This window comes from Podarcis gaigeae, assembly GCF_964106915.1.
Source record: "Podarcis gaigeae genome assembly, chromosome: 12".
NCBI classification, from domain to species: Eukaryota; Metazoa; Chordata; class Lepidosauria; order Squamata; family Lacertidae; genus Podarcis; species Podarcis gaigeae.
Window position 1 is genome coordinate 34,952,252 of NC_139688.1, and position 23,481 is coordinate 34,975,732.

General features: G+C 40.9%; 1 protein-coding gene across 1 annotated transcript in view; it reads left to right on the forward strand.

Moving 5' to 3' along the window:
• Positions 1–23,481, forward strand: part of DNAH11 (dynein axonemal heavy chain 11) — a 145,622-nt gene that overhangs the window by 58,113 nt on the left and 64,028 nt on the right. The window contains exons 37-54 of the mRNA XM_083705188.1: positions 1,678–1,770; positions 2,417–2,611; positions 4,509–4,586; positions 5,566–5,698; positions 6,625–6,752; positions 8,008–8,156; positions 9,016–9,166; positions 9,918–10,049; positions 11,270–11,443; positions 12,645–12,849; positions 15,282–15,447; positions 15,766–15,868; positions 17,019–17,258; positions 18,352–18,513; positions 19,794–19,987; positions 20,903–21,065; positions 22,041–22,164; positions 23,329–23,471. Of these exons, the coding sequence (XP_083561314.1) occupies positions 1,678–1,770; positions 2,417–2,611; positions 4,509–4,586; positions 5,566–5,698; positions 6,625–6,752; positions 8,008–8,156; positions 9,016–9,166; positions 9,918–10,049; positions 11,270–11,443; positions 12,645–12,849; positions 15,282–15,447; positions 15,766–15,868; positions 17,019–17,258; positions 18,352–18,513; positions 19,794–19,987; positions 20,903–21,065; positions 22,041–22,164; positions 23,329–23,471 (2,733 nt within the window). The remainder of the gene's footprint in view (positions 1–1,677; positions 1,771–2,416; positions 2,612–4,508; positions 4,587–5,565; positions 5,699–6,624; positions 6,753–8,007; positions 8,157–9,015; positions 9,167–9,917; positions 10,050–11,269; positions 11,444–12,644; positions 12,850–15,281; positions 15,448–15,765; positions 15,869–17,018; positions 17,259–18,351; positions 18,514–19,793; positions 19,988–20,902; positions 21,066–22,040; positions 22,165–23,328; positions 23,472–23,481) is intronic.

Below are 23,481 nucleotides of genomic sequence, written 5' to 3' on the forward strand. Positions count from 1 at the left end.
AAGCAGAACAGATGGAATTAAATGAAAAGGGAATTGCTTACCTTTTCATATGTACAACTTTGTCATGTCTGTTGAATATTGATTTAGTTTGGCTTTATTCATTTATTTCAGCATTATTGGAAACAATTGAAATGGTTGCTGTGTTGGTGTTTTGTTTTGGACAATGTAATGTTTGCTTGGTTCTGATTACTGTAATCAATCTTCTAGTCTGTAAGCATTCTTCTAGTCTGTAAGCATTCTAATGTTCCAAAGGAAAGACTTGCCTTTGTAATCCTATTAAATATTTTTTTACATTCTAATCTCTTAAAATGTTTATTTGGAAGTAATCTTCATTGATTTTCAGTGAAACTTGATTCCAAGTATATTACAGGTAATCTCTTTTTCATTTACTGGATTGCTACAAAAACAAAAGTCTCTTTGAGATTGGCACATGTTGCGAGCCAGATTATGTATGGCCTCTGCCCATTGCTTACCACAGTGAATCCTCAAAGCATTGAGGACAATAGTCTATCAGTGGCCCATAAGCCCAATGGGTCTGCTCCAAGAACACATTGTTGCTGGTGTGATTTGAGATTAGTAACCATGAGTTCTCTGGGAACCTAAAAGCACAACATCAGGGGTAAAAGGTGAGGTTGGTAACACTAGAATATTCTGGGAAGAATATTCACTGGGAAGAGTGAAAAGCAGGATATAGACACAGGTGAAAGAAAAAACAAGATGGGTTCTGAAAGCAAGGAGCAACTCAAAAGAGAAGGAGCTAATAAAAAGGTTCAGGCAAAGAAACAGCAATTATTTGAGGAGCCCTAATCCTAACCTGTAACAGTCTTACTAATGAATTAATATTATGGTCACAGATCAATAAAATTGATACAAACAGGATGAAATACATAATACAGTCGTACATTGGATCCTGAACATCTTGCGAGTCAAATGCTTTGGCTCCCAAATGCTACAAACCCGGAAGTGACTGTTCCTGTTTGTGAACTATTTTTGGAAGCCAAACTTCCGACAGGGCTTCCATGGCTTCTGATTGGCTGCAGGAGCCTTGGTTTCTGAACATTTTGGAAGTCGAACGGACTTCCGGAATGGATTCCGTTTGACTTCCGAGGTACAACTGTAATAATGCGTACTGATTTACCCTACCAAGACAACAGTTCCCTAATCAAGCACAGCTGTGCCCAACAGAGCAGTCCTATAGTGGGAGTGGCAGTGGTGAGGAACAGAATCCATGGCAGAGCCAGAATAGGATCCACTTTAGATAGACTGTGGTGGCATTCTGTGACACCCCCCAGCCATCTTCCCAGGGAGCGTAGGATTGCTTCCAAAGAGTAATGCTCCAGGGAGGGTCTCCTCATGAACCGGAGGCACAATGCGACTTTGTTGAGGCTCTTCAGGTCTCTTCCCCCCACTTCTGGGTTTCTGATGCTGCACGCATGCACAGTTACACATGACATGAACACACGTAAATGGGTGGGATGCCTGTATATGGATTTGGAGACTTTGACTAAATAGTCTCATTTTTAGAATTTTTTCTCACCCCACCATAGGCAACACTCATAATATCAAAAAGAAAAGCGTAGCAGAGCAACTTTGGTTCCCAGATTTTGATAATTTATTTATTTAACCATGTTTCACAGGTGAGCATTTAACCTTTCCCCCCTCATATCTTCACCACAGGATCATTATGACTGGGGTCTTCGTGCTGTTAAGTCTGTTTTGGTAGTTGCCGGCTCACTGAAGCGAGGAGACAAGGCTAGACCTGAAGATCAGGTATGCATAGTAGCACAGATTGGTGCTTCATAAACATAATGTTGGAATAGCTTTTCCCACAGTTTGATTCTAATTACAAAATTACCTCTTTAGAGCAGGAGTAAGAAACATTTTCTGCTAAAGGCCACATTTCCTTAGGGGTAATTTGTCATGCTAGCTGTGGGCAGAAATGGAGCCCAAAGTGGGTTGCAATGTTGCATAGCACGCTTCCTCTGTCTGTCTGTCTCTGCTATCCCATCTCCCTCTATAATTCCTCTGTCTATTTTGTCTCTTTCCTTTCACCACCCACATTAACGTAGTTTCCTTTCTCCTTCTTCCATTGCTCCTCTTGTTCCCATTCCCACCCTCCTCCCACCTTCATTTCCACCCCCTCTGGATTGCCTCTATCCAGGAGCACACACAAAACTGAAAATGAAAACTGATGCGCAGAGGGGTGGTGTGCAGAGCAAGACTGGCCCAGTAATGGTCCAGAGGGCATTAGGCTGTGGGCTGAGGGTTCCTCACCGCTGCTTTTAATGGATGTCCATATTTGTTCTTCACTCAGAGGAACGAATGCTTCTTCAACTCTGTTACTACAAAAACGTATTTTCTGTTGACTGAAAGCTCTTGCAGGTGTGATAACGTGTGGTTGACTGTCCTTTTCCAGGTACTTATGCGAGCCTTAAGGGACTTCAACTTGCCCAAGATAGTGACAGATGATATCCCCATTTTCATGGGCTTAATCAGTGACCTGTTTCCGGCTCTGGATGTTCCAAGGAAAAGGGACTTGCAATTTGAACAGATGGTTAAACAGTCTACCCTAGAGCTTCGCTTGCAGCCTGAGGAGAGCTTTATTCTCAAAGTAAAATAATCCATTGCCTCTAATTACACCCCTTAAGAATTTCAATCAAAAAATAATTGCAGACAGGTTGTGTTGAATGTGAAGGTTATGCTTGTGTACAATGATAGCATTCCTATTGTGTCCTGAAAGTGGTGGTATTTCAGTAATACTCCTGTACACTTGCAGGCCAATGTTATAAGTAAAGATTTGGGTTTCTGAAATAATATGTAGGAGCTACTGGTCCTGTCTAGTCAGGAAAATGCTTCCTTCCCTCACTGCCAAATGTCCTTAACTTGCTCAAATTTTTGTCAGTGACCAGTGGTTATTAATAGTAGGTTTTCATTCTTCACATAGTACTGAATTTGAGGCGCTGGCGTTGTCATTTGTTTTGCTATGTTCCTTTATTCAATCAAAATAGAAGAGAAAGATAGATTAATCTTTGTAGTGTAGGAGAGTTCTGTGTGGAACTTTTTTTTTCATATCTGCATTCAAATTGTGCCTCCCAAGATTTTAAACGCAGCAGCTGCACTTGCTTGCCTTTAGAGAAGATGGGTGACTGTTAGTATGAGGCTCACTGTGAATCACAGAAGCAGAAAAAGCCATCGCAGCCCATCTCATGTGGCTCCAACTCTCGTGTTCGCAGATGGGCTATTAGAAACAGCAGTCATGATATGATTTAGAGGTCAAACTTGGAGATCTAAGGCCACTGTTGTTTCTCATTTGTGGACTCATTTTGGAGATCTAAGGCCACTGTTGTTTCTCATTGGTGAATGTGGGAATTCAGACTAAGATTGAAGCTGTCCACAGTGGGATGTTTGGTGAGAAGAAGCAGAGACCTGTGCTGCCAGCCTTATGCTCCAATGAAAGAGTCTGCTTGGATCAGCCCAACCCACAGTTTTGCATGTGCGGGTGGCGCTGTGGGTTAAACCACAGAGCCTAGGGCTTGCCGATCAGAAGGTCGGCAGTTCGAATCCCCGTGACAGGGTGAGCTCCCATTGCTCGGTCCCTGCTCCTGCCAACCTAGCAGTTCGAAAGCACGTCAAAGTGCAAGTAGATAAATAGGTAGGAAGGTAAGCGGCGTTTCAGTGCGCTGCTCTGGTTCACAAGAAGCGGCTTAGTCATGCTGGCCACATGACCTGGAAGCTGTACGCCGGCTCCCTCGGCCAATAAAGTGAGATGAGCGTCGCAACCCCAGAGTCGGTCACGACTGGACCTAATGGTCAGGGGTCCCTTTACCTTTACCTTTACCTCTCTTATAGTTTTTTTTGCCAGCTAATTTGAATTCATTTTGTGAGTCTTGCTGCCCCTTTAGTTGTTGTTTTTTCTTCTCTTCAGTCCCTGAAAAGGGACTTGTGCACTTTAAAAAGATGCCTAGAAAGAAGAGTTTCGCCTACATTTGCCACCCGTCCTGTAGTTACTTGACATCAAGCAGTCAGTGACATTTGACATTAGTGTTTTCTTCATTTTACCAGGATATGGTTGTGTGGCTTAGCAAACAAAAAAGGATGGGGAGATTTGTTTTCATTTCTTGAGGCTCATTCATTAATTCAAGTCTGGGTGTAGGGCCTTGAGAGACTAATGTGCCATCTTCAGGTTATCCTGTTTGAAGTTATTTGGAGGGGGGAAAATTCCTGAACACAGGAGAGGGTGGGAACAGTGGCGTAGCGTGGGTTGTCAGCACCCGGGGCAAGGCAAGTAATTTGTGCCCCCTAACCCGTGGATTTGCGCCCCCTAACCCGTGGAATTGCGCCCCCTAACCCTAACCCCCAGATGTTGCGCCCGGTGCGGCCGGCCCCCCCTGCACCCCCCACGCTACGCCACTGGGTGGGAAGCTGCTTTGTGGGAGGTAATTGGTGTCGGTGGTAATGGGAGGACAAGGAAACAAAACCACTGGCTGTGTATTAATTCTGTTTGACAGATTGTTCAGCTTGAGGAGCTTCTGGCAGTGCGTCACTCTGTCTTTGTAGTCGGAAATGCAGGCACTGGAAAAAGCAAGGTACAGCATGGTGCTTTAACAGTCATTTTTTTATGGCAGATTTTACAAATGGGAAAAAAAGGCAGCTCTACGCCAGCTGGCATAACACTGCATGCTTCTCTTCAGCCATCCCCCTCAACTCTGATTTTAAAGTGAAAAGTTGAGCATTGTTATGGTCAGGCTAATCATGACAGAGATGTAACTTTGCCCTCGCCCTTCCTGAGACTCAAACTACCCAGGGATTAGTTCACATACATCAACCACTTAATTAGGAAAGGATTCCTCCCTTCCTCTTTTCAGCTGGTCACCCAGATGGGAAAGACAAAATCCAGTGGAAAAATAAAAGTTCAAGCGTGGGTGTGTTTAGGGGGCGGTAATGATTTGGAGTGGCTTCCTTTTATAGTGGAAGCAGAGGCTCAGCAGGAGCAGTCTGGAATACTATGATTCTGGGACCTCCCCCCACAATTATTCTCTCTCAGGAACAATACTTCCTCTGTTTTTTAGTTTCCTATTATTCCTGCTCATTCTCAAAGCCTTAAGAAAATGCAGTAGTATTTAGGTAAGTTTAATGTAGGTTTCTAGAACCATTGCTCCCACATCTTTTTCATCCCATTGTCATTTCTCATCAAAAGGTCTTACAGTTTTTAAAATTTAATTTACTGCTGAATTTTTATACCCTACCTTTCCTGCAAGGAGCTCAAGGTGGTTGTCCCCAGACTCAGAAAACAGGGCTCCATAAATCCAAACACTGTAAACTGAGGGTTGAGTTCAGACTAAGGCAGTGGAATTTAGGATGCATTAAAATTAAGGGGGGGGGGGTTTAATCATGACTCAGCTTGTCTCTTTGATTTAAGTGGGAACTAGTTTAATCTGGATCTGCCCCCCAAGACGTTATGGAAAACTGGAAAAGCAGTGTCAATATTTATATAAGAACCTAACACTTTCCCCCCCAAATTGAGACCTGGATCCTAACAAGAGTCTTCTCCTTGATGTTCATCAGGTTCTGAAAACGCTGAACAGGACTTATATGAACATGAAGCGGAAGCCTGTTTGGAATGACTTGAACCCCAAAGCTGTGACTACTGATGAACTCTTTGGTTTCATACATCATGCTACTCGAGAATGGAAAGATGGCAAGTAGAGGATATATTTTAATTACTGTAACATTCACTGCACATTCTTCATGTTTTCCTGCAATATATCCCTCAACTGATGTTTATTTTGCTAGGATATTCATACAGAGAAATCACGTGGTGTAGGCTTCCTGGGGCCACACCGTTTTATACTGCAGGCGAAGGGTAGGAATGATCGTGCTTGAATAATCCCAACTTTTTTGTTCTTAAACCTTTTCTTTGCATACAAAATGTAGCATGTTAAAAAGATTCTGCTTACCCTCCTCACTACTTTTCTACATGCAGGCAGTTATGGAGAAGCATTCTTCCACACTTGCAGTCTGAGGTGCAATGGGAAGGCAGAAAATGAGGCGGAATGGCTGGCACAGCAGTAAGTTAAACTGCAAACCACGCCCCCTCCAAGCCGCCTGGTTGGGCACTTACCTGTGGGCGTGGTGTGCCAGCCAGGTGAGTGGGGCAGGGGGCGTAACGCCCCCTGCATGACGCAGAAATCACATCCCACCCACAACACCTCCCCTCTTGGATGAGAAGAGGCTTTGCCTGCACAATCTTACCTTCGTCATCATATACTCCATGTCCTCTCTCAGCTGCTAAAGTATTCCAGGACTGTGTCACACAGTTCTGCTGTCAGCACTGTGGTATACAGGTAGGACTGCTGAACTTGATTCTGATGTCAGGATGTATAATCTTTTCCCCTGCCGTATAGATTACGTTGCCTGGACCCAGAGGGTTCCTGCTTTTGAATCCTGTCCTCCAAGTATAATATATGCTTTCTGTAGCCAGAACAAAAAATTGGGGAAACTCCAGGACGTACTTGGAAGACTTTGTGCCCAGGGTTCTTTGGACCCCAGTTGGATTTTTATTTTTTTATTTTTCATCATTTCAAAGTTCCTTTGTCCAAAACATATTTGCCTCCTGTTTTTCAGGACTCTTCTCATCTCTTTTGAGAGAGCAAGCTAATATGACCCATAATTGGCCCAAGTGGATTGTCTTAGATGGGGACATCGATCCTATGTGGATTGAGTCGCTCAATACTGTCATGGATGATAATAAGGTGAGCAAAAAGCAAACACGTTTTCTTTTCCCATTGGACAACTCTGCATTTTGCATCTTTCTTCTTTGTTTCCTCATTTGTTTTCCTTTGCCATATCTCCTCCATGTTTCTGATAGGTAGAATGTTCACCCTATGGTTTACATGGCATCTTGCCCCATAGTCAGGGTTCATCCACAACCCTGTTTGGCCTGCCACTTTCCCCTGGGAAAACCCGTGGTTTACTGCTGAATCAGACCAACTGGCAATCAAGTTTCCCAGGACAAAACCATTCAGACCCATTCCTGGAAAGCACAGGGCAAGCCTTTCTAAGCACAGGGCAAGTGGAAGTGTGGGTGAGCCCTGTGTCTTCAAAACCAGGCTGCATTACTTTCTTGCATTCATTAAAATTAAGGCCCATTCATACATTTCCCACCATGTTTAACACGGCATGGCAAACGCCAGTCTCAAATGAGTCTGTTCTCATGTGTGCTAGGGCAGAGGCTGAAAATATGTGTTTCTTGTTGAAAACAAAACAGTTTCTAAGTAAATCCAACCCTTGGGGATTGCGGTTGCTTATACTCTAGTTAATTCAACAAGCCAAGGTCAAACCTGGGTTTCTGATCCTGTTTTGTTGACTTAGGAAATGGTGATTTGCTTGAACTCAGAAAACTGAGTTCGGATGTAATAGGGAATTGCGGTTTGTTTAAAAGCTGAAGTGAGTGCTTCTAAACTTCTTCTCCTGGTATATGGCAAAGGACAGGAAAGGGCGAGTATGTAATTCAACAGGTTGCTACAATTTGTTCCGTGAAGTGGGAAACCATGGCCTTCTATAACTTCTTATTGAGTCCTTTGTGTAGATCAACTTGTATGGAGAGATGAGTTGTTACTTTACATCTAAGAATATTTTTCACAGCAGTAAACCACAGCTCTCTTCCTACACACAAGTACATCTCTCCTAAGTTAACCAGTTGTAAGTTATGTGCGAGTAGTTTTTGAAATTCAGTTGCCTTGAAATTAATTTGAACTGTAAAAATAAGGTTATCTGGTGTTTTCCTCACTGCGTAGGAATTGGTGGCCTTCCTTATATATAAATTATGGCCATGCGTATTTCAGAATGCAGAATTACCCTTATGAAGGCCAAAGTATATTTTAATTTTAACATAGCATTTAAATATTAACAGATCTTTTTTCGATAGCAATTCTCTGATTTATTATCAGTATGCAAGCCGTGGATACAGCTGTCAGGATAACTTGATTCTGTGCTGCTAATGTCTAGGTGCTGACTCTTGCTAGCAATGAACGGGTTTCTTTGACACCATCCATGAGACTGCTGTTTGAGATACACCACTTGAAAACAGCCACTCCTGCCACAGTATCTAGGGCAGGTATTTTGTACATAAACCCGCAGGACCTTGGCTGGAATCCGTAAGTACCTCCTATGGTTCAGTTAGTAAAGCATGAGACTCTTACTCTCAGGGTTGTGGGTTCAAGCCCTAAGTTTGGCAGAAGATTCCTGCATTGCAGGGGGTTGGACTAGATGACCCTCTTGGTCCCTTCCAACTCTACAATTCTATGAGTATGATTCTATGACATTCTGCTGTCAACTTAAACTGAATTTTATGGAAAAACAGCTGGCATATGATGGCTCAAGCTTGATTTATATTTTCTTTTTTATATTTCTCAGTTGTTGAAATGACTTCAAGGTTTCCATGAGGCTAACAAAGTCTTCCAAAACTCTAAAATAGAAATTGTTGTAAACACGAATGTTGGAGTATAGCTAAGAAATAAGTTTGGAGGTTTTTTGGCTCTGCAACTTTTTGGTCCGATGGCACAAATTTCTGATTTAGTACAGTTTTTAGTAGTTTGTAGGTTATAAATATTGTAATAAATAAGAAAATAAAGCCTGGGATTTTCCTCTAGTCACTTTCCAGTATTACTGCACACTAGCAATTTGTTGTTTTTATTAGTTAGTAATTTGTTGTTTTTATTAGTTTATTATTATTATCACAGTAATAATACTCTAATGTAGGAATAGCCAACTGGTGTCCCAGAGGGCAACTCGCTTTCACTTGGCTCCCAGCACTTCAGAGCCCAGATCCTAGTGCCTTTCGTGCTGCTGCCATCCCAGACAGTATTGCTTGGCAAAAAGTTGTGTCAATTGTGGCTCTCTTAAGCCAGTTAGGCAACTATTCCTGAATTTTCGCAGCACTAACGGGAAAGTAATTGTAAGTCCCTGCGCTGATCCAGCAAATCTATGCAGAAACCATTGTGTTTTCTTTTTCAGATACGTTGCAAGCTGGATAGAGACAAGGAGTCACCAATCTGAAAAAGCCAATTTGACAATCCTCTTTGATAAATATGTTCCTCTATGCTTAGATCAGCTCAAAACTAACTTTAAGACAATCACACCCATCCCTGAGAATAGCATGGTTCAGGTATGCTTTTACTTGTGCAGATACTGTTATTATCATTGTTGTCTTCATTTATGTAACCAACCCATCTTTCTGCAACAAGGTGTACTATAAAAACATAAAAAGGCAACGAATAACACAAATATGCTACAAGCCAGCTTCAAGCTCCATGTGTGGCAAAGGATTCCTGCATTGCAAGGGGTAGTATTAGATGATCCTTGTGGCCCCTTCAGCTTTACAATTCTGCAATGGATTGGAGTTGATACAGACAGAAAGACAATAAATGAGCACTCTGTATGTACAGTTGTATGGAAGCAGATTACCACAGACAGCTTCACCCACATGATGCTGTGTTTTCCAGATGTCTGAAAAAAGTCTTCAGTATGATCTTCATTAGAGTTACATTCAGATTTATTTATATAATTGGGGAGTGGGTAGCTCAGTGCTACAAAACAGTAGCAGTTAGCTCAGTTGGTTAGAGTGTGGTGCTGATAATGCCGAGGTCATGGGTTTGACCCCCGTAAGGGGCCACCTGCATTACAGGAGGTTGGTTGGGGTCCCTATTGACACTACAATTCTACGATTTTATGTTTTGTATGCAAACTGTCTTGGGAATGTCCAGGAAACACCCGTGCTTGAAACATTGGAGAGACACTACCAATCCCTGTACAACTAGATAGCCCAATATTCTGACTTGATATAAGTCAAATTCCTAAGTACTTGTAACCTGCAAAATATTTTTAATGTTTTGTTTTTGCTCTCTTTCGTTATATAGACACTTTGTTCTCTCCTTGACTGCTTACTGACTCCAGAAAATGTGCCCCTTGATGGTCCGAGAGAACTGTATGAAACATATTTTGCCTTTGCCTGTGTGTGGGCATTTGGTGGTGCCGTCTTCCAAGATCAGGTAGGCAGGAAGCAGTTTGCTTTGAGCTGTACTTGGATAAGCAAACTCTTCTCTTCCTCTATGACAGGCATGTCCAACTCCCAAGAAGCTGCGATCTACCCATTGGATTGACCTACTACTGGCAGTGATCTACCCATTGGATTGACCAAAGTTGTTGAGCTTTTTTTGGGGGGGGGAGAATTCACCTAAGTTGAGCACTTTGGAGGGGCATACAATTGATCAGGGACTCCCCACGATCGACCGGTAGGTCGCAATCAACCTGTTGGACATGACTGTTCTGTGACATGTGCAATGAAACCATAGTGAAAATCAGATAGAGAGAATCAGATGGCAGTCTCAAGTGTTGGAGATGGTATCTGTGTTGGGGCTCAAAGCCCAAGAACTAAGGTCATGAATCACTAACCTCCCATAATTGCTGAAAGGAAGAATTGGGGTTCTAAATCCTAAAATGCAAGGAGAAAACGGCAATGGTAAATTTTTGGAGGGGAACTGATTAAGATTGCCACTGAAGAAGGAATTTCTTGCTTCCAACACACTTTGAGCAGTATCGACATATTGTTGCACACCAACCCAATCTCAAAGTGGTGCAAGATTTCAGGGGTTCTAGGCACTTACCCAGGGTTCCAAGAGGAAACATGACACAGCACAGACTGTGGTGTCTTTATGAAATATGGTTTAGTGGGACGCGGGTGGCACTGTGGTCTAAACCACTGAGCCTCTTGGGCTTCCCAATCAGAAGGTCGGCTGTTCGAATCCCTGCAATGGAGTGAGCTCCCGTTGATCTATCCCAGCTCCTGCCAACCTAGCAGTTTGAAAGCACACCAGTGCAAGTAGATAAATAGGTACCACTGTGGCAGGAAGGTAGCAGCATTTCCGTGCACTCTAGTTTCTGTCACGGTGTTCAGTTTGGGATGTTTAGCACATCTTCTTTAATCTGTAAGGGAAATGTTCATGGCCACTAAAACAATGTGCAGAAGCAATTAATTTATTTGACATAGAATTTTCAATATCTGGTTTGGTCTTTCACAGGAAGATGCCAGCTAAGTTCTTCATTCTCCCCAGTGGAAATTGTTACCATCATTGGGGCAATAAAGAAGCTCATAGTTTCATGTAATTTGAATAATTTTATAAGCCTGTATTTAATCATCAAACTTGCTATGTACATTGAATAATTTACACACACACACCCCAAAACTAAGAACCTATTTAAAATTTTCCAGCTTTCTAATTATCAAGCTGAGTTTAGCCGCTGGTGGCTGAAAGAGATGAAAGCTGTGAAGTTTCCATCACATGGAACCATCTTTGATTACTACATTGACCCCAAAACCAAGAAATTCCTGCCTTGGAGTGATAAAATTATCAGTTTTGACATGGATCCGGATACACCATTGCAGGTAAGCACATGTTTAATATAAAATGAGTGCATGCAGCTTTTCATTTTCTCCTCTGGTGTTTTCATTGTTTCCCGCTCATTGGAAAATGAAGCTGTTGGGGAGTCTATTTTTGCATGTACAGTGTTACCTCGGGTTAAATACTTAATTCGTTCCAGAGGCCTGTTCTTAACCTGAAACTGTTATTAACCTGAAGCACCACTTTAGCTAATTGGGCCTCCTGCTGCTGCCGCCCCGCTGAAGCCCGAGTTCTGTTTGCATCCTGAAGCAAAGTTCTTAACTTGAGGTACTATTTCTGGGTTAGTGGAGTCTGTAATCTGAAGCGTATGTAACCTGAAGCATATGTAACCCTAGGTACCACTGTAATGTTAGTTTTAGTGTGTGTGTCTGTATCTGATAATGAGAAGAAACGTAATGGTCTGTGGTGGGGGCTCTTTTACAAAGATTAACTTTATTTCTTTACTTACTATACAATGAAATAAGTTAACATTTTATAAAGAGGGAATTTAAGGCATAATGGTTACCCGGTTAGGGGTGGGCAGTGATTGCGGCCCATTGCATCCTGCTCTGACACGCCTATTTAGGTGGCCAGCCATTGGGAAACCCCCAGGCTGGCTGTGGGGCACGGTGGGAGTTGCCTCCAGCCACCAATTTGAAATCAGGCCATGCATGTGAAAATGCTCTATGTTCACATCTAAGCATACATAAGGGACGCGGGTGGTGCTGTGGGTTAAGCCACAGAGCCTAGGACTTGCTGATCAGTAGGTCAGCGGCTCAAATCCCCATGACGGGGTGAGCTCCCGTTGTTCGGTCCCTGCTCCTGCCAACCTAGCAGTTCGAAAGCACATCTAAGGGAGGGTAAACAGCGTTTCCGTGGGCTGCTGTGGTTCGCCAGAAGCGGCTTAGTCATTCTGGCCACATGACCCAGAAGCTGTACGCCGGCTCCCTCGGCCAATAAAGCGAGATGAGCGCCGCAATCCCAGAGTCGGTCACGACTGGACCTAATGGTCAGGGGTCCCTTTACCTTTACCTTTAAGCAAACTTGCTCCTAGCAGTCACTTAGATTTTCACCCTTCCGTTGCAGAGAAATGAAAATTGAAGCACCTAAAACGAATGAAACTATTTATTTTTATTTTTAAGAAAATACTGTTTCAGTGGCATGTTAATACAAAGCATATTAACGTAAGTCCTTTTGATGCCTCAGGCAGTCCTTGTTCACACGTCTGAGACCACGTGTCTCAGATACTTTACAGATTTGCTCTTGGAGAAAGGCAAGCCTGTTATGCTTGTTGGAAATGCCGGAGTGGGGAAAACAGTATTTATTGAGCAATGCCTTGCTGGCCTCTCTGAAGATTTCCTGGTGTCCAAAGTCCCCTTCAATTATTACACCACATCAGCAGCCCTACAAAGTAAGTTCCCAAGCAGACAATGTTGCACGTGCAAGTCTGGTTACAATGAGGGAGTTGACTGTTTATAAATAATCAAAATTAAAAGAAAGGGTGTATTATAACATGAATTAATAAAAACGGATTACTCAGAACAATCAAATTATGCTCATTTTGGTCCCTGATTTAGCCCCCAAAGAGTGGGGAGACACAGCAGTGGGCATATGCTGGCTTCCTGTGTCTCCTTCATTTGCCACCAGCAAGTGCCTGTTCTGGTTGTTGTCATTATTATTGTTACTATTTATTAATTTTGTAATTTGCCCTTCACGCTAAGATCACAGAGCGGTTCGCAACTTGAAAATAGAATGTGAGAACACAAAATACATAATGAAACGAAAACAGAAACGAACTAGTAACTCCCCTTCCCACAAACACATTTGAAAGGCCATAGAATGTTAATCAGCCCAGAGGCCTGGTACCTAAAGGCACCGTATTTTTCGCTCTATAAGATGCACCAGACCGCAAGACGCACCTAGTTTTTGGAGGAGGTAAACAAGAAAAAAAATATTCTGAATCTCAGAAGCCAGAACAGGAAGAGGGATCGCTGTGCAGTAAAAGCAGCAATCCCTCTTGCTGTTCTGGCCTCTGGGATAGCTGCGCAGCCTGCATTGGCTCCATAAGACGCACACACATTTTCCCTTACTTTTTAGGAGGGAAAAAGTGAGTCTTATACAGCAAAAAATGTGGTATTTAATTGTTAAATATATGGTTGCCAGGGACACTGGGAGTAGGGAATGGCACTACTACCCCCGATTCCTTTCCAACACTGGACGCTGTACGGCTAAATTATACCCACCCTTTCTTTGGACAGGTTAGATTCTTTTGGATATATTCAACTTGTTCACGACTGTTAATGAAGGGTTCCTGAAACTGAAAACATATATGCAATTGCATGCCTTCCCCCTCCCCCCGGAACAGATCTTCTTAGTGATGAATGCAAAGTTATTATTTCAGAGACAGAAAGTGAAGATTGCATTTTATTGACATGGGTATGATGTATTTTACACTCCCACACATTTCATGGATAAATTTAGAGTGCTTCTCAAATATCTTATACCTCATATCACAGGTAAAAATCATTACAGCAGCAAGCAGCACCAACTAGTTAATGCAATTTTTGAGAACTATAATTCAAGCCTTAAGGCATTAAAACACGCCAGAAAGTTCAGTATTACTCTGTTGGTTTGCCTGCTGTTTTAATAAGATTATTGCAGCGCAATATGTATTAAAACATTGTGTACCCAGTCTTAGTATTGGAACAATGATAACTGTTAACAGAGCTTATGAAATGCTCCACACAAAGGATGCATTTTCCCCCCTAACTTGCTTTTGTGTTTGCATTCAAATATCATTTTCTGCTATATTTTTGGCATTTGTGTAAGAGAGAGAAAAAGGGGGAAGGAGAAAGGCATTAAAGTTTAACAGTCTTTAAGAGAAATAGTTAATAAAGTACTTGCTGCGGTTTTCTCAGAAAATAGTTAACAAATATATTTCACAGTTCTTTCATTAGCGTCTGCTTGTATTTCAAAGCTAACAGGATTAAATGTTAATATGCAGAAGATTTTTTTTTTTCTTAAAACCTAGTTCATTCCAAGATAGAAACCACCCAATACCTGCTACTCCGGAAGGGGCTGCCTAGTACCCTTAAAAATATGAGTGCAGATTGGACTACACCAAAGCTTCCCATGTTAGTGCTGGGAAGTTAGTGAATCATGCTTTAAAGTGATTAATAACCAGTTACTGTATAAGTAACTTTAATAATGAATGCTGCTTCACAGCAAGAAAACAACAAAGGCTAGTAATTACATTTGTTACTGTAGAATGCCTTGTTTAGGAGGGCATTTAACCCAGGTTGCCAATGGGCACATACGACCCTATAACAAAGGCGGGCAGGGGATGGGAGGGCAATAGTCATAAAAGTGCATATGCACGATCGTGCAGCCTGCTTCCATTCCTTAAACTCTTATCACTATTGAGCCTGAACTTAGCCAGTGTGGTTTGAAGAATCACTTGTGCCTAACACCATAGGTTAATACCGTTCCCAACAAATGGTCCAGATTTGGTGAGCTCTGTCTTTTCCAGAAACGCCAGCATAACGAGTAGCATAATTTATGACCACTGCATATTTGTAACTGCATTTGGAGTCCCCTTATGGGCTTACTATGCCCATGATACTCAGGACTACAAAGTGAGAAGGATCCTTTTCACATCACCAATAGAGTGGAAAAAGTTAAATGCACTGCTGTAACAAACGTGGCTTCTGCTTTGATTTGGAGCTGAATTTGAGTCCCTGCACTGTGTACCTTTTATACATTTCTGTCTCTTATTTGTATGTTGTCCAGTTACTAGCCTCTGCAGTATTTCACCCATTAGTCATGTAGCATAATCCATTTCAGAGATTCTTGAAAAACCATTGGAGAAAAAAGCAGGTCGTAAATTTGGTCCGGTAGGAAACAAGAAACTGGTTTACTTTATTGATGATATGAACATGCCGGAAGTGGATGCTTATGGAACAGTTCAGCCTCACACACTGATTCGACAACATATAGATTATGGACATTGGTAAGTGACTCCATTTTGATGTTAAGTCAAACTTGTGTAATTTTTGAACAAACAAGTAATTCTGCTGGTAAAAACTGTTAGTGCAAGTTTGAATCAACTGATAAGATAAATTTTAGATTTTCCATATCTGGATAATTGTTAATTGTCCTACTGCTTGCTCAGATTTGTCCTTTATATCTTTGTTTACATTTTAATGTAAGCTGAATGGTCAACCTATCTGATACCTGTGTAAATGAGTTCTGTGTCATCATCATTGTGGCGTCATCTATAATAATTGATAAATTAATTCTAGATGTTTAAATATTTTTTCTGCCTCAGGTATGATAGACAGGCATTAACTGTAAAAGAAATTCATAATTGTCAGTATGTTGCCTGTATGAATCCAACGGTTGGCAGCTTCACCATCAACCCGCGACTTCAGGTAAGTTTGCAAATTGCTTCATAGAAAACGCAATAAAGTGTATGCTTAGAGATTCTCGTTACTGAAGCCTTGACAGATTATTTAGACAAGATCTTTGTACTGCATTCACAAAATGCAGATTGTGGTTTGGAGTAGAGTAGACTTATCATGCAACACAATGTTTTGCTGAGATCTGTGACAGAGGACATGCTATTCATGTGAACCTGCCACATTTCCTTGGGCTGGAGTATGTTTGAGGCACGTATCAGGAACAAATCTGCTTCATCACCACTTAATTGTGACATAAACAAGGCCTAGAAACTGTAGCCAAGCACTACAGGGCAAGTTCTTTGGGATGCTATTAAAAGTTGTGTTGCAGACATCAAATTGATTTTCTTTCAGTGCATCCCAAACTCTCTGTTAATAACTACTGTCTGCTCCCAATCTGCATATCAGGCATATTGAATCCTAGAAAGAGCATGGGTCCTGGTTGTATCACATAGCTGTCCTATAGCATTTTCGTGATGGCTTTCTCCTATTTACAGAGAGCTTTCTAGGGTAGCTGTAAAAATTAGTTGCATTGTGCCTTTTTTGTTTCAATCTGGTTGGATTCCTATAGTACCAGACTCCTAAGCTAGGGAGCTCTAATGGAGGAGTGGTTCCAGGTTGTGCACCTGTGTGCACAAAATTCCCATTCCAGGAAGAAGTGGAGGACTTGAAACGCTGTTTAGGGAAGTCATGGAGGGTCCAGTGCGAGCTGTTCCTGTTGAAAGATAAGCTATTTCTAGTTCCTTGCATTACTTACAGAGATTTAGGGACTAGAGCAATATTTTGTAGGAAGTGATTGGACAAACAAGCTTTGCAAGCAGAGACAAAAAGTCTTTTGTGGTCTTTCAAGGATTCTCATTTAGTGAAGGTTAGGCTGTAAATTCTTTCCTCCCACATACCTGGATGCTTGTGTGGAGAAGAACAGCACTTAAAACTTACTCCTTGACAATAGCTTTTGATCTGAAAAATAAATAGCACAAGGATACTTGTGCCAAATTAATAGTTATACCCTCTGCTAACCGAAGTTCTGCCCTACGTTTATTCACGTCACCAGTTATTCACAAATACGTACATAATTTATCATTGATAAGTAACTAAAGCAAGCATTTTCTTCATGTTTTAGAGACACTTTGCAGTGTTTGCAATGAACTTCCCATCTACTGATGCTCTAAGCACCATCTATAGCAAGATCCTTGATTTCCACTTTCAGCAGCATGGCTTTAATCCATCAGTGTTGAAACATGCAGCTGCCACCATCCAAGCAGCAATATGGCTCCACCAGACAATGGTTCAGAACTTTCTCCCCACAGCTGTTAAATTTCATTATATTTTCAACCTTCGAGACCTCTCCAACATCTTCCAGGTTTGTTGTGTCTAATTCTCTGTGTGTTTTAAATACAGATGCTGATATTGATACAGACATAAATGTGATGTGTGCTTCTCTCTCAAGTTTGGACTTTCTGGGCCTAACATATGCATATGCCCATGCATGTGTATGTTGTTAAATTGTCATTTGCATGCAATAAAGTTACAATTCCAGTTTTTGGAGTTTTGGTGTTTCATCGTTGTTGCTTTTTTTTTTAAAAAAAGATTCTATCTGCACAGGCAGTCTATTTGCATGAAAACTCTTTTTTACTTCTCAGAATTACAGGTTAGAATTTATCCATTTTGGAATGTGTATCAAATGCTGAAGTGCACAAGGGAGTCTGTAATTAAGTTTGCCTCGCTGTTGAGGCTCAAACTATACATGACAGTGCCAGGTCTGTGTTTTGTTTGTTAAAATACCTAGAGATAGCCTGATTGTGTATGCAGGGATGTGCACAGGCGAGGAACTCATTTTGAAGAGCAAAAAGGGTGCTCAGGTGAAAGGAACTGAACCCTCCTTGCTTTTATGACTCACCCCACAAAAGCCATCTCTTAAGCTGTGTTCCTTCCCTCATCTCTGCTAGAGTCTGATAGCAGAAGTAAGCTTGGTTATTTGAAAAGTGCATAGGTGGGCGGGGGGCAGTGAGATGAGAAAAGATATCTTTACCTCCATACCGCCTGCCTCTTTTTATGTGATTGGGCATTTTAAGCAAATATAGGGTTGCCATATTTCTCCCCCCATTTTGGGGGGGGGGGAAGAGGATGAGCTTTTTTATGTTTTTTGCCCAAAGTGGATGAGCTTTTTGGGCAAAATCACAAAAAATGGATGGCAAAAATGGCACTACCAACACGCATTGCTGTGCATCCAGATTTTCCCTGACATTTTGCTGATTTCTGCCCGGACACTGCTTCCGAAAGCAGTGTTTTGGGTGTGTCTGTGAAATTCCAGACGTATGGCAACCCTGAACAAAAAGAGTTTCCATCATCTCACACAAAAGTAATGTAGGAATATGCAGCTATCAGAATTGGTGTCTTGCAGTAATTGTCTTTTACCCGTATTATAAACATATTCTTTCTGGGGGGTTTTGTAGGGAATTTTATTTGCTAAACAGGAGTGTCTAAAGCATCCAAATGATCTTGTACGTTTGTGGCTTCATGAATCTTCACGTGTTTATGGAGATAAACTGGTGGAAGCAAAAGACTGCAGTTCATTTCATAAAAAGCTGCTAGACACTGCACACAGATTCTTTGAGGTAAAGCTCTGGACTGGTAATGGTTGCCCAATACTGCAGCACTGGTGACAAGTTTGCCAATCTGAAAACTATTTAGGGTCAAAGTCAATCTCCCAAGAAAACTAGTATGGCCCAAATAATAAGCTGTTTTGCTTTTCTTTCTAATAACAAAGCTTAGGAAGAAAATATATATATATGTCAGATTGATGAAGAGAATTTAGTAATGGGGGAAGTAGGTGTTTGTTTGATAGGGGTTCATTTAAGAACCCAGATCCATGCTGTAATAAGATAACAGACCAAGACTGATAGTGCAAACTGTGCGGCTGCAGCTAAACTTCAGTGGCACTCTCTTTAATTAGAAAAAAATAGAAATGCAATAAATTATTATTATTTTTATAAATAATAGCTTTAGTAACTAAAAAGTAACTTATTTAAAACATGTCTAATTTTGCTTTTTTGCCACTAATGTCTCTAGCTTTATAGCAACCCATATTTTCAACTTTTTTTATATCTTGCCCTTAAAACAATAACACAAAACAGCATATTCTTAGTAGCAGTTCTGAATGGGGGAAAATAACTTAATTGCATATAGCCTGCATTTAAATCTCTGGATGAGAGAGAGTACATGGTGATAGAAACAAATGATGAACACTAGCAAGCTGAGGAAGATTTAGTAAAAGAAACTTGATGAGCACTTAGCAAAGAAGACTTAGAATGGAAAATAAAGTGGTACTATTACTTCCCTTGATCTGGACACAATACTTTTGTTGATGCAGCTTAGAACTGTGTTACCTGTTTGCTGCTGCATCCCACTCTTGATTCATGTTAAGCTTGTGGTCTACTAAGGTCCCCAGATCCTTTTCACATGTACTTTCGTCACGCCAGACATCCCCCATCCTATATATGTGCATCTGATTCTTCCTGCCTAAGTGCAGAACCTTACATTTGTTTCTGTGGAAATTCATTTTGTTAGTTTTGGCCCAGTTCTCCAATCTTGTTTAGGTTATCTTGAATCCTGATTCTATGTTATTGGGCATTGAATCCATTTATCAGAGATGATTGAATTTATCTCATGACTTTTGTTCAACCCCTTGGCCATTGGCTTTTCAGGCCCTGCAGGGTTCCATCTTATTTCCAATACTACTTAACAGCTTCTTAACATTTATTTATAATGCTGATCTTGGCAGTACGTAGGGCATTCTCTGTACATTTAAGGTAGGGTGCATAGCAAAGCATTTCCAAGTTGTGTGTATCCCTGTGTTTCAGTCTCTCCTTTTGATGTTATGTTGCCAACTTAATAGGATCTGGACGATCACATTCTTCTCCAGCAACCACTTATTTACTGTCATTTTGCAAATGGTGTAGCAGAGCCTAACTATATGCCTGTCAAGGATTGGGAAGGGCTAAGAAATATCCTTGTGGAGGCTCTAGAGAACTACAATGAACTGAATGCATCTATGAACTTAGTCTTATTTGAGGATGCTATACAACATGTGTAAGTAAATGTCTTGTCTATGGCCTGAATTCAGCATAGTTCGTTTATTTTTATTACTGCTACATATTATTAAAAAAATTGTACATGGTTTACATAAAAACATTAACACTACAAACTATAATTTTAAATAAATTTGCTAGAAAGTAGGTTAAAACAGAACAAAATTATCACATACAACTTGTAAATTCTAGCTTGGAATTATCCATTTTTGTATGTAGAATATCAAGGGGAAAGCCACAAAATGCTGCTACTGCACCACTTTCATGTAGGACGGTTGGTGTAGGATGCATTTAATAGAATTATTTTCTGCAGTGGTGCCATAGCTTCAAATTTCCCTCTCCATAAAGGTACAGCTGGTTCCACAATTACAATCTCCTTGGCAGCAGGTTCTCTCTCTCTCTCTCTGTACAATAGTACCTCTGGTTAAGAATTTAATTCGTTTTGGAGGTCCGTTCTTAACCTGAGGTACCACTTTAGCTAATGGGGCCTCCCGCTGCTGCCGCACTGCCGCCGCATGTTTTCTGTTCTCATCCTGAGGTAAAGTTCTTAACCCAAGGTACTACTACTGGGTTAGCGGAGTCTGTAACCTGAAGCGTATGTAACCTGAAGTGTTTGTAACCTGAGGTACCACTGTGTGTGTGTGTGTGTGTGTGTGTGTGTGTGTGTGTGTCATTCTAAGGCTTATATTGCCTCAACCTGCTTTTAGTTTTATAGTCTTTTGTTGCTTCTGAGTCTATAAATTGTTTGAATGTATGTTTTGAGGTGTGTCAATGTATTTTAAATTAATTTCTACATTTATTATACACTCCCCCCCCAAATGCATCAGAAGAAGCGTGATTTAGAAATATTTTAAAAATTAAAGATAAACTAACTCTTCTGAGGCCATTAGTCATCTTGCTCCTTTTCCATCATCAGATGTCGCATTAGCCGAATCTTGCAGTCCTCTCGTGGCTATGCACTTTTGATTGGAGTGGGTGGCAGTGGAAAACAAAGCTTATCAAGACTGGCTGCCTATATTGGATCTCTTGAAGTGTTTCAGATTACACTGAAGAAAGACTACACAATTCAAGACCTCAGGGTAAAAACAACAATTATTACATAATTGCCCTCAGAATTGCTAGGCTTTAAAGCAGGCTATTTCGAATCTGAGGGGTTGAAGTAAAGCATTCTTAATGTGTGGTTTGTGGTGCTAGTGAGAAGGTATCATCCAGGGGCTAGGAAAAGTTACTACTTAGTTTGTCCGCACCACAAATTTTGTAGGCGGTGGGAAGGCAGGGATATTTATTTGGGCAAGACCTCCTGGGAAGAGTTGCTATGATATCTTGGCCTGAGCTGTTTTGTTTCTTTAAATAAAGAGTTAACTTCATTGGCACTTTGTGAGTTATTGCTGGCCGACTCCCGCCTTGACAGGGATACAAATTCCATGAGAGAGACCCATGCGATGAACCCCACCTATGTGGCTGGGTAACTTGCTGAACTGCATGGGATCTGATTATGTTAATAAGGTCTGCCTGATAACCTGGAGAATATTTAATAGGCACCGTTGCAAAGATGTCTTGTGACCCTAAGCAGTTGCTCAAATAACCTGAATTGTGTACCTAGCTCTGCATTTCCCCCCCGTTGTGAATTCATTTTGATATTTCTCCTGAAAATTAAATGAGTACGCAGTGAATTACTTCCAACCCATGAAGCAGGCATTATTAATACGATTGAAGTGTTCTTGATGCTGATTTGTTTGGCAGAACATTAATAACAATTTTCTGAATACTAGGGGAAAGATTTTCTTTCATTGACTACTACTTGTTTCCTTTTTTCCTTGCAAACTTATCAAACCACAGTTCTCTTCACCTGGTATCTTAAAACACATCTGGGTTTGTTTGTTTGTCTTTTTAAAAAATCCTCTGGAAAAGGATATGCCACAAAAATGAAGCAAAGATGCTAAACAGCAGCGAATAGCTCTCAAGTGGCATGTATTTTCACACTGGTTACCGTGCCACCCAGTTTTGTTTCAACATTTTATTGTAACATGAATGATTGCCTACTTTCCTTACAGGTAGATCTTGCCAATCTGTATATAAAGACGGGAGCCAAGAACATTCCCACTGTGTTTTTGCTGACAGATGCTCAAGTTCCAGATGAACGCTTTCTTGTGCTGATTAATGACTTGTTGGCATCAGGTGATTAGACCTACACATTTCTTGAAAGATCCTCCCAATGACAAATTATCTGCCGTTTCAATGAACTTTAAAAAGGAGATTATTTGTCTTTGAGATGCTTTCTGGTATGGCTAGGATGTCCTTTGGGAAAAAGTGTATTAACCCAGCTAAGTTGGGTATTGTGCCTACTTTGCTTTAAAACAATGTTGCTCTTCAGAAGCTTATATCAAGGTCATGGAATGTATAGGTGCAAGTTCCATTTGTAGGTGTTTCTTTTATATTGATTCACTTACCCTGATTGAATGGATTGACTCCATCATGCCAGAAAGTGGGACAGGGTAGTTTTTACATGTGCTTTGATCAATAGTGGTAAAGTTGCAATGATTTAAATGAGAGCATTTTAGTTAGGTTAAGCATATTCTGTGAACCGCCCTGAGACCTTCAGGTATAAGGTGGTATATTATTATTATTATTATTATTATTATTATTATTATTATTATTATTACTACTACTACTACTACTACTACTACTACTACTACTGGTACTATTTAATAATAATACCATAAACATATTCTCCCGGTTAAGAGAGGCAATTTTTATAGTAATATTAGAGACATTACAGAAACCATATTTGGGAGGCATGATGATGTCCTAACCCAGGCATCCCAAACCTTCGGCCCTCCAGATGTTTTGGACTACAATTCCCATCATCCCCGACCACTGGTCCTGTTAGCTAGGGATCATGGGATTTGTGGGCCAGAACATCTGGAGGGCCGCAGGTTGGGGATGCCTGTCCTAACCTGTAGTTTTGCAAGGCACATTTTCCAAAACAAAATGGTCTAGAATGGAGCTGTTTATGTTGATAGCAAGGGAATTGTTATTAAATATACAAGATTTGTGACTGCATTTTTAAATTTTTGAACTGCCTTATCTTAAAGATCACAAGGTGGACAAACTAGTAGAAAACTCAATACAGATATAACAGTAGTTTAAAGCAAAACTGGGTTAACCCATATCTAATGCCATTTCTCAGACACTTACTTGTTACCAGAGTCAGCTGAACTAAAAAAGTGTTTCTAGGTTTAGAGCCAAAAGAGCAAAACATATTGAAACTTGTAATTCAGTTGTGTTCATTTTGTAATTATGGGTACTTCCTCACCCACCCCCCTTTTTATTTCATTGTAGGAGAAGTTCCAGATCTATTCAGTGATGAAGATATGGATGGTATAATTGCGGGAATTAGGAGTGAGATACGGGGACTTGGTGTTGTTGACAGTAGAGAAAACTGCTGGAGATTCTTTTTAGATAGAGTACGACTGCAGCTAAAAGTAAGAAACA